The following is a 16,370-nucleotide window of genomic DNA, read 5'->3' on the forward strand; positions in this document are numbered from 1 at the left end:
AACAAGTTCTGTTGTCATATTAAGCATCTTATCTTTTTTTTTTTACTGTGGTATCGATTTAGTATCGATATATCGATATTTTAGTCTGGTATCGTATCGAAGTCATAATTTTGGTATCGTGACAACACTAAATTGTAAGACTTGCTTTGTGAAGTCTTCAAGTTATTTATGAGAGGCAGTTCACCTGTTTTTGTGCGTATGCCTGGGTCAGAGCTTGCACGAAGGACCGCACATTTTCCCGTCAATTTAGATTTTTTTATAAATACCAATTATTGCGTAGAGAGCGGCATACGCCCTATTTTGTGCATACGCAACGTTTATAAATGAGGCCCCAGGACTAAATGTATCTTTTTTTTTTGTGGTCTGGACCAAAAGAACCAAGAGAAACGAACTACAAGTATGAACACACCCTAAATGTGCCAAAAGAAAGGAGGTGAGAAGGTGAAACAGTGAGGTGCTTTCATTACCTGGCTGATGTTTTGAATGAAGACTTCTTTTGGTTCTTCTCCGGTAGGATCAGACACCTCAAACATCTCCCCAAAATCACAGAACACTCGTGTGCAGATCCCAAAAATATCACAGGCAATGAACTGGACCACAAAAAAAAAGCATTTTAAACCATCCGAACAGACAGATAGCTATGTGCAAGTATGACTGAGAATATCTGTACCTTAATAGGAGGCTGCTGAGAGTGGCAGAAATGGTTAATTCGTTTCTGTAAGCTCAGCTTTGTTTCTGTTAGTACTACACACTAAAGAAACAAATACAAGAATAGACACATTAAGTGTGATACGAACATGAAGAACAATCTAAATAATAATCTAATTAAAATAATGGCAAATAATGTCAAATGTTTGTTGCACTTTGAGCTGTTTTCGTGGAGACCGACCTGGTATCTCTTCAGGAAGTTGAGGTCAGTGCTTTCATCCAGGACATCAGTGGAAACACTGACCTGAACATATGGGTTTAACTCGGCAACTCGTGAATGAACTGCCTCCACCCTTAGAGAGAGAGAAAGAAATTCATTGTGGTCACTACACAGCAGGGGGGATTGGATCACTTTTACTCAGGACATGCTAGCTGGCAACATATGATTCCATTCATTATGCTAAGCTAGCGGCGACCCTGCCAAACTAAAACAATGTCTCATGCACAGAGACAAAAAAGCATTTGCCCATATATCTTAGGAAAGAAGTTGAATAAACCCTATTTCTAAAAACAGTGGCGTGTTACTTTAAGGTTTATTGCATGGTGTAACTGATATTAATGGGGTGATGAATTGAAAAATCAACTTTCTCTTGAGCTTTTGATATATAAAAGGTCATGGTAACATAAGATTATCCTCAGAGCTGAAAACGTCCTTGTTAGTCAAAGACAAGCTTTTATACAAGATAGCTTTTTTTTTTAGACACCAGGCCCGGAAAACTATCGAAATAGTGTAGAAAAGTGTAGAAGTGTAGAAAATAGCCTATTACTTATATATTACTAAGTATGATGTTTTTGAATGTAAAAAACACACAAACGTCATTAGTTGACCTCATACAACAGTATAAAAAAATGTAAAAGCCAGTTCATTACACGGCGATGATCAGTTCACGTGCGCCCCTCGCTGCCGCTTCGTTTAAGCTGAACTGCACACTACTGTGTTCTATCGTACCACGTCAAACAGCGTGGGAAAAATTTTTATTGTTTAAAATTTCGTAATAAAATGGATGTATTTTGAGATTTGTTTTTGTTTTTGTATTTTGAAACATTATTGTGATTTATTTGGATAAGCTCTACAAAGTTACGTTCATTCATCAACTGAAACCAGGATAAACAAATTGATTCTTGGATTTTAGAATCAATACCGGTTCATAAAAATGAGAAACGGTTAAAATCAAGAAATCCAGCCCTAATATAATTTTTTAATTTATTCAACAATTTAGTAATTTTTTTCAGGAAATTCAAAAAAAGAGATTGAATTAGGTCTGCTTGTAACAAAAAACTATAGTGCACCTTTGTTTCTGGTTATGCACATCCTCCTCTCTGATGAAGAAGTTGGTGCCCAGATCCCAAACTTCACATCGCTTACTGTCATGAAGGGTGACTGCCTACAAACACATGAGCAAATCTCATAACAGTCATAACACGAATGAAATGCAACCACTCAGCACATAGACCAAGTATCCTATAACAGTAAAAAGTGAGTACACAATTTACTATCGATATAGGTGTTCAAAATTAATACTGATCACTATACACTACTGTTCAAAAGTTTGGGGTTATTTTTCTGAAATGATTACTTTTATTCAGCAACGATACATTCATTTAAAAAAATATATATACATCAAAGTTTACATAGTAATATTAAGCAGAACAGAGAACAAAATCAGCCTATTAGAATAATTTCTGAAAGATCATTCGACATTGAACAATGGAGCAATGAGCATAAAATAAAAGCAGCATTAGTAAGCATAAGAGACTTTTTCAAAAACAATTAAATTGAACAGTAGTGTATTACAATAAAAAAAACTATTTAACCATGATGTTTGTAAGCCAAGAAATCTCAAACATTATTTCCATAAAAGTGTATATAGGAAAGAAAATTAAATCTAGACATTTATCTTACCTTCACTCCTGCCAGAACAATGTTTTTTGCTGTATAAGATAAGAGATGTTTGATTAGGATTTAAAGGATGTGAATTACAGCACTAGACACAACAAATTATGAAAAAAGACTGTAGATGATGTACATGGTATGGAATTTACAACTCATAGGATAAGGAAGCGAGGAGCTTATTGGAGGAAAGACTGAAGAAAATACATATTCAAGAATCCTTGGCATCTCAGATCATGATATACTAGAAACTAGACAATTTCAACACCCTTGTACTAATTATAGCCATTTACAATTTCTAGAGATTTTAAAGTCACACCGTTTGTACTAGACTGCACCAAATGTCTTTTTGGTCTTGTCATATTTACATTTAAAGCTTCTATTGAGGTGTTAGAATGAGGCTTTATATGTCTGACGTAATATTTTATGACGACATCACCCTAAAAAAAATCTAACTATATGGATTAAATGAAGCACCGAGTGCGAAGTGAACGCAGATAGGTCTACATATTACAATTTTTTTTTGTAATATATAAATCTGTAAGTGGCACTAGACCAAACCCTGTGTGTGGCTCGCTTTGTGTGTGGCAAGCGGGAGAGTTACAATGTTGATTTTGAAAGTCTAAATGCCAACAAATGGATTGAAGAAGAATATTTTGTTAGATAAAAACCTTGTGAATTTTGGAAATTATTCGATATTTTTTTTTTCCAATACATTGTGACTTTTGGACTTTACAACATACTGGAATCATTGGAAATGTTTGGACAATCCTATGCAGCCACCAGCATCACAAGGCTCTGAAGCAAGGCTAAAACATCTGCGGCAGTCAATCTCTTTCTTGCTGAGATTTCAAAGGTAAATAGGTTTAGCTTAGCAATAGCATATAAAAACAACTAGAACGTTTCTAGGCAACAGAATCTTCACTGGCGGGGGGAACTACCAAACACTGAAAGCATTACATTGCAAAATTTAAAAACGGTCAAAATGACCACCTTGGTTCCAGTTCTAGTGTTAAAAGCATGCAAAAATGAAAAAAATGAACTACAAATAGGGAAAAAAAGTACTGGATTGGTGTGGATGGACATTGGCATCACTCACCTATTTCCACTCCAAGAGCTCCCATTCCACTGACAAGCACAGCAGACTGGGCCATCTGCTGCATCGCACTGTCCCCCAGCACATAGCGCTGCCGACTGCACACACACACACGATTAGGAACAGCAAACTCAGATTGAATCTGATTCTTAACTAATCAGATTTTCTACATGACAGAAAGCAAAGCCTGTCTCAGCTAATCGATCGGATCTCATGTATACAGTGGAGACACGTTCCCGTTTACACCTGGTGTTTTAATCAGTCTCCTTTGTCCGTTTTCAACCAGTGGCGTAGGCAGAAAGTGGATGATGGGTGGGCCAGCCACCAGAATAATTTGCATTACCCCTTAATTAGGAAGAAAATCCGAACATAGCAACACAACTAAAAGTATTCCTCATATGTTGGACCTATTATTGTCTATTGTCTTTTAATATAGTCTACTTTTACATGTTGATGCCTACAGGTTCCTTTATTGTTTAAATTCTGCTAGACGCTACTAGTGTCCCGGAAGCGAAATACTGTAAGCACTAAGCTCAGCGCGATCAATTGCGAGCGGATGCCATGTGAATTTTTTTTTAAACAAAAACAAAGCAGCAGAGAGATACAACCCGAGTCCTGATAACTATATCATGAAGAGAAATCACAATGTCTGAATCCTGTAACAACAACCTGTCATAGCTAATACAGTAATGTAACTTATGTACATTTCAGAAAACCACCTGCTCAAAAATATTACATGCAAATACTGCATAGCCATGCCACTGCGGGCCAGACAAAAAACCTCCCATAGCTTACCTCGTATGGGTTATGTCTCTTCTAAACAAGTCGGAGTTAGCTGGGTTTTGAATTGAAGATGTGGATAATATCATCATATTCAGTTATTTCACTTTCAAATGACAAATGTTTTGTTTCATTGATTTATTTATATTTCCCTGGATCTGACAGGATTGGCAAGCTTCTGTCCTGATTTCTTCAAGGGGAGGGTCTATGGGTGGGCATTCGATTTTCAGATCTTTTGATCTAATGGACAAAATAAGCTTGCATAATTTGGCACAATACCATGCTGAACACTGTGAGAAAACATGTGCTTGGTAGGTTTCTCATCTTCAAACCAGACTTTGGTCCTCAGCCTACAAAGTTTAAATCTCGTCTAGCTAGCGTGCTTCTTAAAATGTTTATGCAATAGGTCAGTAGATGGAAAATAGGCTCTCTTTTCTGATTTGAAGCACATTCGGTAACATGATAATTTACTATACAAAAGCAATCCAGGTGAATGCGTTTCAACTACCTCTGAAAGTGGTTGTAAGTGGACAAGCTCAAAAAGTTTTAGACCCCATTTAGACGTGTATTTAGTGTTGTCCACTAGTGAGCCGATGGGCCGAAACGCATATTAATACCAGGTGTAAACAGGGCCAGAGTGTTTCAGCTTCAGTATTTACAGTGTACCTGTACAGAGAATCATCTATATCCATGGAGTCAGCCATAGTGGGAAGGGGAGAGGGGGGTGTCCAGGTGTTCCTCTGTAAGGTTCTGTCGGAGAGATAAAGAGATTCTATTCACTGCTGATAACTGGAGACATGAGAAACACGATCTGAGATTATACTCATTACTTAAAGGGTTAATTCACCAAAAAATGAAACTTCTGCCATTAACTACTCACCCTCATGTTGTTCCAAACCCATAAGACCTTTGTTCATCTGAACACAAATTAAGACATTTTTGATGAAATCCAAGAGCTCTGAAACCTCCATAGACAGCAATTTAGTTAACACTTTCATGGGCGAGAAAGGTTTTAAAACATTGTTTAAATCATCCACGTGACTCCAGTGGTTCAAGCTTAATTTTATGTAGCGACGTGAATACTTTTTGTGCGGGAAAAAAAACGACTTTATTCAACAATTTCTTCTAGGCTGTGTCAGAATCTTACGCTTCTGACAGTGTAAACACAGTGCAGTTTTTGGAGCGTTCTGGAAGTGTTGCACTATTTACACTACGTCAACAGTGCAAGAGTCTGACACAGGCTAGAAGAAATTGTTGAATAGAGTTGTTATTTTTGTTTTTTGCGCACAAAAAGTATTCGCGTTGCTTCTTAAAATTAAGTTTGAACCACTAGTCACATGGACTATTTTAACAAATTTTACTGCTATTTTTACTACCTTACTGGACCTTGAAAGTGTTAATAAAATTGCTGTCTATGGAAGGGACAGAGAGTTCTCAGATTTCATCAGAAATATATTAATTTGTGTTACGAAGATGAATGAAGGTCTTATAGGTTTGAAATGACATAAGGGTGAGTAGTTAATTTTAATTGTTGGGTGAACTAACCCTTTAAGAATTCAGTTCAGAATGTTCCAAAGATCATGTCACGCATGTTACTTTTTATACCCTTTTGACAGACATCTACAGTGACTACATCAACCTGACCTCCTCATGAGCACCTCAAGATTGGCATTTAAATTGGTCTTCAACCCAATCTGTAAACAGGTTCGACTGATTCATTCAAAAGAACCGACTCAAAAGAATGACAAATCTCTGGCTTGAACCATTATAGAAAAAAATATAGTGACAACAGAAACCATGACTTTTAAAACTCTATTCATTTCCATAACTTTTATCAGGCTTTAGATACCACAATTTTAAAATCCCCTGATATGTCCAGGTTTTCCTTGAGCATTTTAGCTCTGGATGACTTGACAATTAATCCTGCATGCAATGCCAGGTCGGTTTTATGCATTGTCATGTTTCAGATATATACTTATCAAATAATCAACACATTATGACTTTCTAAAAATAAAAAAAAAGCTATCTGAGCACTAACTCACGAAATCACACTTATAACGTGTATAATATCCTCCATAAAGACGACAGGCTCTAAATTAAGATCTAAAACACATTATAAATCACATCATCACAAAAACATTTTGTATTTAATCTGAGATCGTTAATCATGTTATAAAATCATTAATTTATCATATTGCTTACTCATTAGCACATCGGCTAACTGGGATGCTCACAAAATTAGCCTATCGTTTAACTATAAAAAGAGCAATCAAATCTACAGGCACGACTCTGCGCAATGCGCCTTCGCGGCTGTGATGGCTTGATTTCAATGAGTCGTGGTATAAAGTATTGTCTGTAGCATATAAAGAGAGCTGTGGATTAGCTACCTGTCAATGTGCGCGAGGAACGGGAGCAGCACACTTCTACTTCTGCGCGTGTGCGGTGGGGTTTCGTGATGGGAAACTGTCGACCGCCATCTAGAGGAATGACTGAGTTACTCAGAATCAGATAGTGACAAGCATACCGTACACACAAAATAATTTGTCTAAGCTTCCAGTGCACAGAAACAACAACACACAGTTACATGGGTTATTAGTTTACCCAAAACAATTTATGAAGCAAGAATACACACACACACGTTTCCATGTTTTATGGGGGGGCTGCAGGCCTGATGGTTTTTATACTGTATAAACTGTATTTTATCCCACTACACTGCCCCTACCCCTAAACCTACCCATCATCACAGGAAACATTCTGCATTTTTACATTTTCAAAAAACATCACTTAGTGTGATTTATAAGATGCTTTCCTCATGGGGACCATAAATGTCCCCACAAGGACAATTAAGGATTTCAGATATTGCCATCTTTGTGGGGACATTTTGTCCCCATAATGTAGGGTTTACCGCGACACACACACACACACACACAATTTGAACTCACAGTTGCATAGAAGTGGAGCAGCATTTTAACTGCTACCTCAGCTAATTATAATGATTTTTTTTTAAAATAAACACAGTCCAAACACACCTTAAGACAACAGCTACTACTCCATGAGTTTGTTTTCTTTCTCATTTGTCATTTTTGATGGATCAGGGTCACAAACAAATGATGTAAGCTAATAAATTAAAAGTATAATGAATGTTACAATACTCACTTTTCAATTTGGCCTAGGTCTATATATATATATATTTTTTTTTCATATGATCTATTTGGTTAAAGTATAACATTCATTGCTTTTCATAGCCTACATTAGCCTACATTATTTGCTTGCGACCCTGATTAATGATTGACTGAAACAAAATCAATAGCCTACCATTGATACCAGAAATTGAGACACTTGTGGTACTTTGGAATGTAAAAGAAATAAACAAACAAAAACAAAAAACATATTTATCTTACATATTTGCTCTCTTTCTAATGTTGTGTGGAGAGAGAGAGAGAGACACACCACCCATCGTTTCCTCCCCCTAAACTGTCCACACACTGCACTTGCTGCCGCTTTCAGATTCTGTCATCCTGTACCGAAGAAAGATCCCGGCATTGATTGATATTGCTCGCGATGTGGTGCACTAGAACAGCCCTCGGGAGACTACAGAATATCGCTCCGTGTACCGTCAACGGACTTCATCGCGCGATGTCCATGTTACCCAAAGTTTATGTGACGCGTAAAGTGCCGCCGGACGGACTGGATATTCTCCGCAAATCCGGACAGTAGGTTGAAGGAAGCAGTCACCACATAACACTAATTCGCTTCATAAAATCTGTTTTCATTCCACGCGGATTAGTTGCTTAAAATGTTGATAGCCTTTTGTTTTACATTTTAAATAGCCTATTGATTGAGCAACACAACGTACATTTTTTTTGTCAAATTGCTGATTAAAATGGGTAACACTTCACAATATGATTTCAAAGTAGTATGAGATACTATCTGTTAAAGGGATAGTTCACCCCAAAATTTAAATGTAGGCCTAATGTTTATCTGCTCACCCCCAAGGCATCTAAAATATTATTGTCTGTGTGACTGTTTCTTCAGTAGAACACAAATTAAGATTTTTAACCACTTAAACTCCGAGGACCCTGTACAGGGTCGGAAATGACATCGTCATGTATTTACTTTCCATTTTAAATGTCTGTGGAGGAGCTATGATGTCATATGTGGTACCATTTGGAAGCTTATAGAGTGTCTACTTTCTGGAGATATGCATCACTTTGGCATTTGTTTTACACAAAGTAATCTATTTACATTAAATTACTCTGATGTCATTTCCGCCTGGATTTGGCCTACCCAAATTGAAAAGCCTCCCATACACACATACAGCGGTCTAGGTTCAAAATGTTATGTATTACAGCTTAGACAACATATACTTACATGTTTATCACTTTAAGCAGTGTTTTATTTAACTTTAAAGGGTTTCCTGTAAAATGACACCAACATTTTGAACCTAGACCACTGTATGTGTGAATGGGAAGCTTTTCAATTTGGGTAGGCCAAATCCAGGCGGAAATCCCAAAAAATGGCCCTGAGTGTAAGAACCTTTGCAATATGCCAAACAATATAATGCATGTCAATGGGGTGCAATTCTATGAGAGTAAAAAAAACATGCACAAACAACTTCAAATTAAACCCTGTGGCTCGTGATGACACATTGATGTCTTAAGACACAAAATGATTGGTTTGTATGAGAAACCGAACAGTAGTTATTATTTTTTACCTCAAATACAACATTATGCCGCGAGCACATCATCACTTCCGCTGGGTGAGGTCAATGCACACGAATGTGTTCTACTGAAGAAACAAAGACACCTACATCGTAGATGCCCTGGTAAAAATCAGATAAAAGCAGATAAAAATCAAAACAAACTTCTTCTTTTTTATGGGAGTTTTTAACTAACTTTTAACTAACATTACCAAAAGATAATAAATGATATAAAAATATCGCTCATTCCTAGTTAGGCCTATGTTATAACAACAAATTATGGTTGAAATCGAGTCATTCGCCGATTTGGTTCAAGTTGATCCAAAAGAAATACGTTTGTTTTAAAAGTTACTTTTGTGTGAGCTGTGCTTCACATATAAACTATTGTCTATAGACGATGGGCCTTTCCCCCCTTGAAGTCGCATCTTAAAGTCCCAGTGAACCAGAAGTAGCAAGTGAGTTTTCTTCAGTGCTGTGACCAGTGTTGGGGAAAGTTACTTTGAAAAGTAATGCGTTTTAATATTGCGTTACTCCCTTAAAAAGTAACTAATTGCATTACTTAGTTACTTTTTAAGAAAAGTAATGCGTTACATAAATTTTGCGTTACTTTTTTCACCTGGGCTGGGCTTGTTTTTTTATATAACAAAAAATATATATATTTTTGAGCAAATGTAAAGACCCTCTCAAACCAAAAGTAGATAATCCTCAGGTAACACTTACTTCTATAATAAAAACACAAAATCTAAAGTCTTTTTTGCGTAGGGTTTACCTCAATCATTAAAGGTCAGCAGCAAGACATTGGTTAATAAAGTGAGATTAAATACATACAAATATTTGATTTATTAAACTTATTGGAGGTTTGCATAGTATTCTGATTTTGCATTTCACAGATTTTATTCATTGTTTTGTTTTTTGTGCAAATGAGATTAGTAAATGCACGTTAGAACTACAATAACCATCATGTTTACACACAACGACTCCACACTTACGATTTATCTCAACATGGGGACAGGAGAGCTGTCAGTCAATAAATGGGAAAACAAAGTAACTTGTGTTATTTATTTAAAAAAGTAACTCAGATATTGTGTTGGTAATTTTAAAAGTAATGCATTACTTTACTACTTACTTGAAAAAGTAATCTGATTACGTAACTCAAGTTACTTGTAATGAGTTACCCTCAACACTGGCTGTGACGTATTTCAGTGAAACGGAATATTGAACATAGGGCAGGTTTTTACCTCAGTGCTCCTCCTCTCAATCTCCCGCTCATAACAGACTAACGGTTGGATCGGTGTGGTTAAACCTAAGCCGTCAAACTCATAGACAGTAAAAGAAATGGACACAGCGACCCCATAGACTTCAACGACGAATCGTGAAGTCAATTAGAAGCACTCACATCCTGATGGCTGAGTGTACTGCGCAGGCTCAGACTGAGCTTGACGACGTAAATGTGACGTGAGCAACCTGTCTGACAGTAAGTCTTCTAGTAGTTGTGGAAAGTGAAGTGATGACGCAATCGTTAGCCTCTTTTTACAAAAACAGCTTCTACGGGGCGATAGTGTAAGATACAAGGTAATGGAGCCTTTTATACATTGTCGTGTTTCTTTAGAAATAATCAATGGACAAATTTAGTCTTTAAACGCCTCAGATGTAAAGTTATACACTGTCAAAGTGACGCAAAAATGAATGGGAATCATAGTGCTAGATGAGACTAGTGCTAGATACCTCCTTGGTCGAACTGCTGTCATCTGAGAAGGAACGCCGTTTCCAGACCTGAAGTTACTTTTCAGATTTTGATTAAAGACTACCACAACAAATAATGTTTTTCTGTGTATTAACTTGCACAGATTAATTGTTCACCCTAAGACCTTTAATATGTGCTAACAAGGTAAATAGGGTCAATTTTGATTTCATGAGGACTTTTGTGTGGATTTGTGGATTTGTGTGGCCTTTTTAACCTCAGAGGATCTTTGACCCCAACAAGAAAATACTATTCTTTCACTTATTCAGAGTTACTGAAAAACTGCTGATCATCTTGAACAAAACATTATACCCTAATAATTGAATTCATTCTGCATGCATATGTAATATGGAAACTGCCATGTTTATCCCACTGAAGCAGTAATAAGTTATAACTTACATATTTTCATGTTTACATATTTTCCAAACCAAAGACTCGTTCAACATGTACAAACTACAGTAGAACCTCTGCTGAGTTGAAGATAACCAAGGGAGAGAAAGTTAATAACAAACTTTTGACCAACTGGCTGAGCATTCTCATTGTGAACATTAGTCATTTGGGACTCATTATACAGATTTTAAAACAATGAATTTTTTGGAGTCAAGAAAACAAATAAAAGTGTTTTTTGACAATCTGTAATTTTCGTCTGTTTAACTTTGTTTTGAGAATTTGTTGGCAGCTACAATGATATTACATGTTTTGAGCCATTTATGTTACATATTAGCCAAATTTATTTCAGCTAAATATGCAAGTCTTTGAACTGCTTTCTTCTCTAAATTCTACCCACACCATTCCAGGGTGCAGTTTGAGATGTGGGACTCTGATGACCCTGTGCCCCGAGTGGAGCTGCTGAAAAAGGTCAAAGGTTGCGATGGAATACTGTGTGTACTCACAGAGAAGATTGATGCTCAGCTATTGGACGCTGCAGGTTAGCTTACAATACTTGACTATTAGGTTGAAACAAAAGCGAACAAATTCAGTGACGTGTGCGTCTCAAAAATGCAGGTCCAAATCTAAAAGTCCTCAGCACCATGTCAGTGGGCTTTGATCATCTTTCCCTGGATGAACTCAAGAAAAGGTCAGTTGTAAAATTTCGATATGTATTTCTTAAAGTGTGCATTGTTTACACGGGCTTGTGTGTTTCCAGGGGAATCCGTGTAGGATATACTCCGGATGTACTGACTGACGCTGTGGCTGAACTGACTGTTGCCCTGTTACTCACTACATCCAGAAGACTCATTGAGGCAACACATGAGGCTAAAACGTACCAAAACTAACAGCACACACACATTTTCTCGTTAATCGTACACTTGATCCATACTGATTTATGCTTTTGTATAGGGGTGGTTGGGGAACTTGGAGAACGTTATGGCTGTGCGGTCATGAACTAGCAAACAGCACAGTTGGCATATTGGGACTTGGGAGGATTGGTAAGCAATAGAGTGGCCTTATGATTCTATATGATTTTTGATTTATTAGTTCTGGGTGTTGGTTAAATGATCTGGTGTTTATGTGTGTAGGTGTGGCTATCGCCGAGCGTTTGAAACCGTTTAAGGTGAAGAAGTTCATCTACACAGATGTGGAGCCGAGACCTGAACTCGCAAATATGATAGAGGCAGAATATGGTGGGAAGATCTCAGAACCTTCCTGAGAGTTTGGGTTACAAGGTAGCAAACAAATTAACTGTGTGTGTGTGTGTGTGTGTGTGTGTGTGTGTGTGTGTGTGTGTGTGTGTGTGTGTGTGTGTGTGTGTGTGTGTGTGTGTGTGTGTGTGTGTGTGTGTGTGTGTGTGATCAGTCTCTTTAGATGAGCTGGCCAAGGAGTCTGATTTCCTGGCCATATGCTGTGCTCTAACTCCAGAGACTCATGGGATCTGCAATTGGAATCTCTTCTCCAAGATGAAGAAAAACGCCATCCTTATCAACACAAGCAGGTAATGCTAATACATTCTTTCAAGAATATAATTGTATTATCTATATACTATGATGCTATGCAAAGTTCCCCTGTAGTCAATAATTTTGTCCCTTAAAAATCCCATGTCTTAAACCCATGTCTTAAAATAGCATCAATATCAACACTATTGCCTCATTTAGTATACGCAGACTCATGAATATGCAAATTAGCCCAGCCTCCAGCTCTGAGATCCACTCTGTCAACTTTTACTCAAGTTACTGTAGTATAACACTGCATAAAGGTATCGCTCTTTACAACATCTGACACATAATTGTAATTATCAAGTCATTATCAAGCCTTTTGCTTGACTACATTATCAAACAGGTAATAATGTGTTTCTAATGTTACATGAACCATGTTCCCGTTCGTCATCTCAGAGTCAGATTCTAAAAATCAGCATCCTTAGAAACTTTTTGAACAAATTAGAACGTCAGTGTAGAAAGCCATATAGTTCATCATAACATCATAATATGCATCATATACATAATTCAACCACTATATTACAAAATTTGTATGGTTTTTCTTATCAACAGAAAAATATACCAGGATATATACTCTTGAGACTCCCCTGCTTCAAAGCATCCTAAAGCATGTTGACGTGATTGGTTACAAGGTAGTTTGTGACGTAAAAAAAACACCAGTGATTTAAAACCGAGTTTTTGAGACTGTCTTTGGTTTACTGGACATTTAAAGAGAAAATACTCAGCAATGGTGTTGACACAATCAAAATGAAAAAATCTTTTTTTTAAAGGACTATTACAGTAGCCTGCTTATGGTCCTGTTGCACAAAGCTGGTTTCAGTTGTTATCCAGTTAAGTTCGCGATAAGTTTGAGCAAACTCAGTTTTTTCGGGCTCAAGAACGTAAATTGGTTTTTATCAGTGTTCATCACCATGGTAACTGACACTACACAGCTAACCTGCTCTATAGCAGGTTTTATTTTTGGTTTGAGATCGCAAACCCAAATTGGATCAATCAGCTGCAAGTAAAGATACAATAAAACCACACCCCATGTATGTCTCGTTCCAAATTTAAGCAGTTTATAGTGAAAAAAACTTTGAAATAAAATTGTGCATCTTTTGGTGCTAATTATTTATTATATTTATATATGAATTATTATCACTTTGAATTCATATATGTTTATATAACTATTATATAAACTGACAAGTAGCCAAATAGTAATATAAATATAATACATGCATTCATAATTCTTTTAAACAACGTGTACTCATTTAAACTCTTTGTGAACCTATAATTATTAGGAATATTTCTTTGATTCACCTTAGGCATTGATACAGTCAGATCATCTTTCAGCTGCCTTCTCAATCTTTCGCTGCAGCAGCAGCAGTGTTTATTCCTGCCTTGTAAACACATTTAATTTCATAATAATTTTCAAAGCGATCACTCAATCTTCAGAAGAGAAGTGAATCAAACGGACGCTGTGATTGGCTGTTTGCCGCACATGTCACACTTTCAGGTGCACGTGCTTGAGAGTTGATCGCTAACTCTGGATTAAACCTGAGTTGACAGAGAACGTTTATACCGAGCTTTGAGAAATGGTTGAACTTGATCTAAACCAGGTTGGATTTATCTAGACGTATCAACTCTAAACCTACTCTGAAACTCAGAGTTTGTTCAGCTTGCTTCAAGCAACAGGCCTCTGGTTTCACAGAGAGGGTTTAGATTAAGCCAGGATTAGGCCTTAGTTCAATTGTGATATTTAAGTAGCTTTTATAAACGTGCCTTAGAAAAAAAGTTAAATTAGTTCAAACATGCATTTTAGTCTGGAACCAGTTCAAGCCTTGTTTTTGAAAGTGAAACTGGGGGATAATTGATGATGTGTCTAATAGCATGAGGGCGGGACAACCTGTCACTCACATGAGATCACAGCAATAGCAAGCAGTCCAACGATACAATTAATTCCAGATGGACAAAATCAAGTCCTGTAAATCAAGTCCCCAAATCCGATATTCCACTCAGATATTATACGATATACAATAAAGTAAGCAATCTGAAGGGTGCAGGACATATGTGCATCTTTAACCCTATATAAAAACATACATCACTGTTACTTTTGGAATACTAGCCTCGGAGGGAAAAGTATCAGAATTCCTTTTTATAGAAATTTTGAGCATTTACTTCAAAGTAACACCAGTGACTCTCAGCAATATCTTCTGAAAAAGGCCCTTGGCTGCATGACTGATTGTGTTGTTATTATAAAGAGGGGGAGCGGTCAATCAGGAGGATCTGTATGAAGCCCTGTCCACCGGTCTGATCGCTGGAGCCGGGCTGGATGTCACCACACCTGAACCGCTGCCCACACACCATCCTCTTTTTACACTCAAAAACTGTGGTAAGCATGCATGTGTGTATTTTATTGAAGTATTTGATGCAGGTCTTCTCTGAAAACATTTGCGTATTCTGTGTTTATGTTTGCATTTGCAGTGATTCTCCCCCACATTGCCAGTGCTTCCTATACGACACGAAACGCCATGTCTGCTCTTGCTGCTAATAACCTGCTGGCTGGACTAAGGGGCGAATCCATGCCTAAAGAACTTAAACTGTAGAACGAGACGCCATAGAACCAGTAAAGAGAATAGTTCTTGCCAGAATCAAATACTGTCTATTTACTTGCCTTCCTGTTGTTCCAAAACTGTATGCGGTCGATATTCCATGACACGGAAAAGGAGAATATTTGAAAAATCTTCACACAGCTCTTTTCTGTATAAGTGACCACAGCGCCAAAAAAGGACAAATTAATTACTTTCATATTAAGTAGATCAAGTGCCTATATATTCTGTATTATTTTGTGTAAGTAAATTTTGTTAAAAATAAAACACTAACAATTTCAATGAATTATGTTAAATGCTAGAGTGAATTTTTGGCATCACAACATCAATATACACTACGGAAAAAAGAGACTTGCTGAAGACTAGATTTTAAAGTGTTATTGAACACTAGTGTTTTTAAAGATTAACTTTAAGTGTTGATCTACTGTGTTAAGAGGGCAAAGGTATCCTAAATGCAAAAATGTAGGAAATGAACATCATAATTAAATATAAAATATTTACCTTAAGAGTCTGTCTGTCTGTCTGTGTGTGTGTGTGTGTGTGTGTGTGTGTGTGTGTGTGGTTGACGTGACATGGCATTTTCACCGTCACACAAGATAAAAATGAATATAATTAGTACTGTCATCATTTAAATGCAGTGAATGGTTAAACATTTCTTACATGGACCTGTTATAAAAACTGCTTTGTCTTTAGATTTAAAAACAAATTTGAGCCAAATCTCAAAATCGGGAGTGACTGTCTCAAGCATGGTTCAATAAATAACAACTTTAATAAATTAAAAGGAATACAAATGTTAATAAATACAAATGTCTAATTTAGTAAATGACAATCCTTTTTTTTATCCATACATTTCTAAAAGCGTAGGAACTTGATATATTTTGTCACTGAAAACCAAATCCTCCGGTGTGACACCAGTCCCAGTTCCAATGACAA

The 16,370-nt window shown here is 36.8% G+C and overlaps 2 protein-coding genes across 3 annotated transcripts in view; one reads left to right on the plus strand and one right to left on the minus strand.

The window, feature by feature from the left end:
• The window catches only part of uba6 (ubiquitin like modifier activating enzyme 6), a 28,745-nt gene extending 21,796 nt beyond the window's left edge, over nucleotides 1-6,949 (minus strand). The window contains exons 1-8 of the mRNA XM_067441794.1: nucleotides 6,863-6,949; nucleotides 5,142-5,225; nucleotides 3,699-3,793; nucleotides 2,612-2,640; nucleotides 1,999-2,093; nucleotides 890-1,001; nucleotides 671-751; nucleotides 468-590 (exon numbers count right to left, since the gene is read on the minus strand). Coding sequence (XP_067297895.1) covers nucleotides 468-590; nucleotides 671-751; nucleotides 890-1,001; nucleotides 1,999-2,093; nucleotides 2,612-2,640; nucleotides 3,699-3,793; nucleotides 5,142-5,179 — 573 coding nt within the window. The 5' untranslated portion in view covers nucleotides 5,180-5,225; nucleotides 6,863-6,949. The remainder of the gene's footprint in view (nucleotides 1-467; nucleotides 591-670; nucleotides 752-889; nucleotides 1,002-1,998; nucleotides 2,094-2,611; nucleotides 2,641-3,698; nucleotides 3,794-5,141; nucleotides 5,226-6,862) is intronic.
• A 953-nt stretch (nucleotides 6,950-7,902) lies between these two features.
• On the plus strand, nucleotides 7,903-15,723 carry grhprb (glyoxylate reductase/hydroxypyruvate reductase b). 2 transcript variants are annotated; one of them, XM_067441796.1, is made up of 9 exons: nucleotides 7,905-8,188; nucleotides 11,713-11,843; nucleotides 11,921-11,993; nucleotides 12,063-12,179; nucleotides 12,257-12,345; nucleotides 12,436-12,540; nucleotides 12,713-12,848; nucleotides 15,090-15,220; nucleotides 15,313-15,723. In XM_067441796.1, the coding sequence occupies exons 1-9, from the start codon at nucleotides 8,037-8,039 to the stop codon at nucleotides 15,432-15,434; spliced, it is 1,056 nt and encodes a 351-aa protein (XP_067297897.1). In that variant the 5' UTR covers nucleotides 7,905-8,036; the 3' UTR covers nucleotides 15,435-15,723. The 2 variants fall into 2 exon arrangements, with proteins under 2 accessions (XP_067297896.1, XP_067297897.1); XM_067441795.1 differs by having other exon boundaries at nucleotides 7,903-8,188; nucleotides 11,921-12,179.
• Nucleotides 15,724-16,370: the final 647 nt, after the last annotated feature.

This window comes from Pseudorasbora parva, chromosome 4 (assembly GCF_024679245.1).
Source record: "Pseudorasbora parva isolate DD20220531a chromosome 4, ASM2467924v1, whole genome shotgun sequence".
NCBI classification, from domain to species: domain Eukaryota; kingdom Metazoa; phylum Chordata; class Actinopteri; order Cypriniformes; family Gobionidae; genus Pseudorasbora; species Pseudorasbora parva.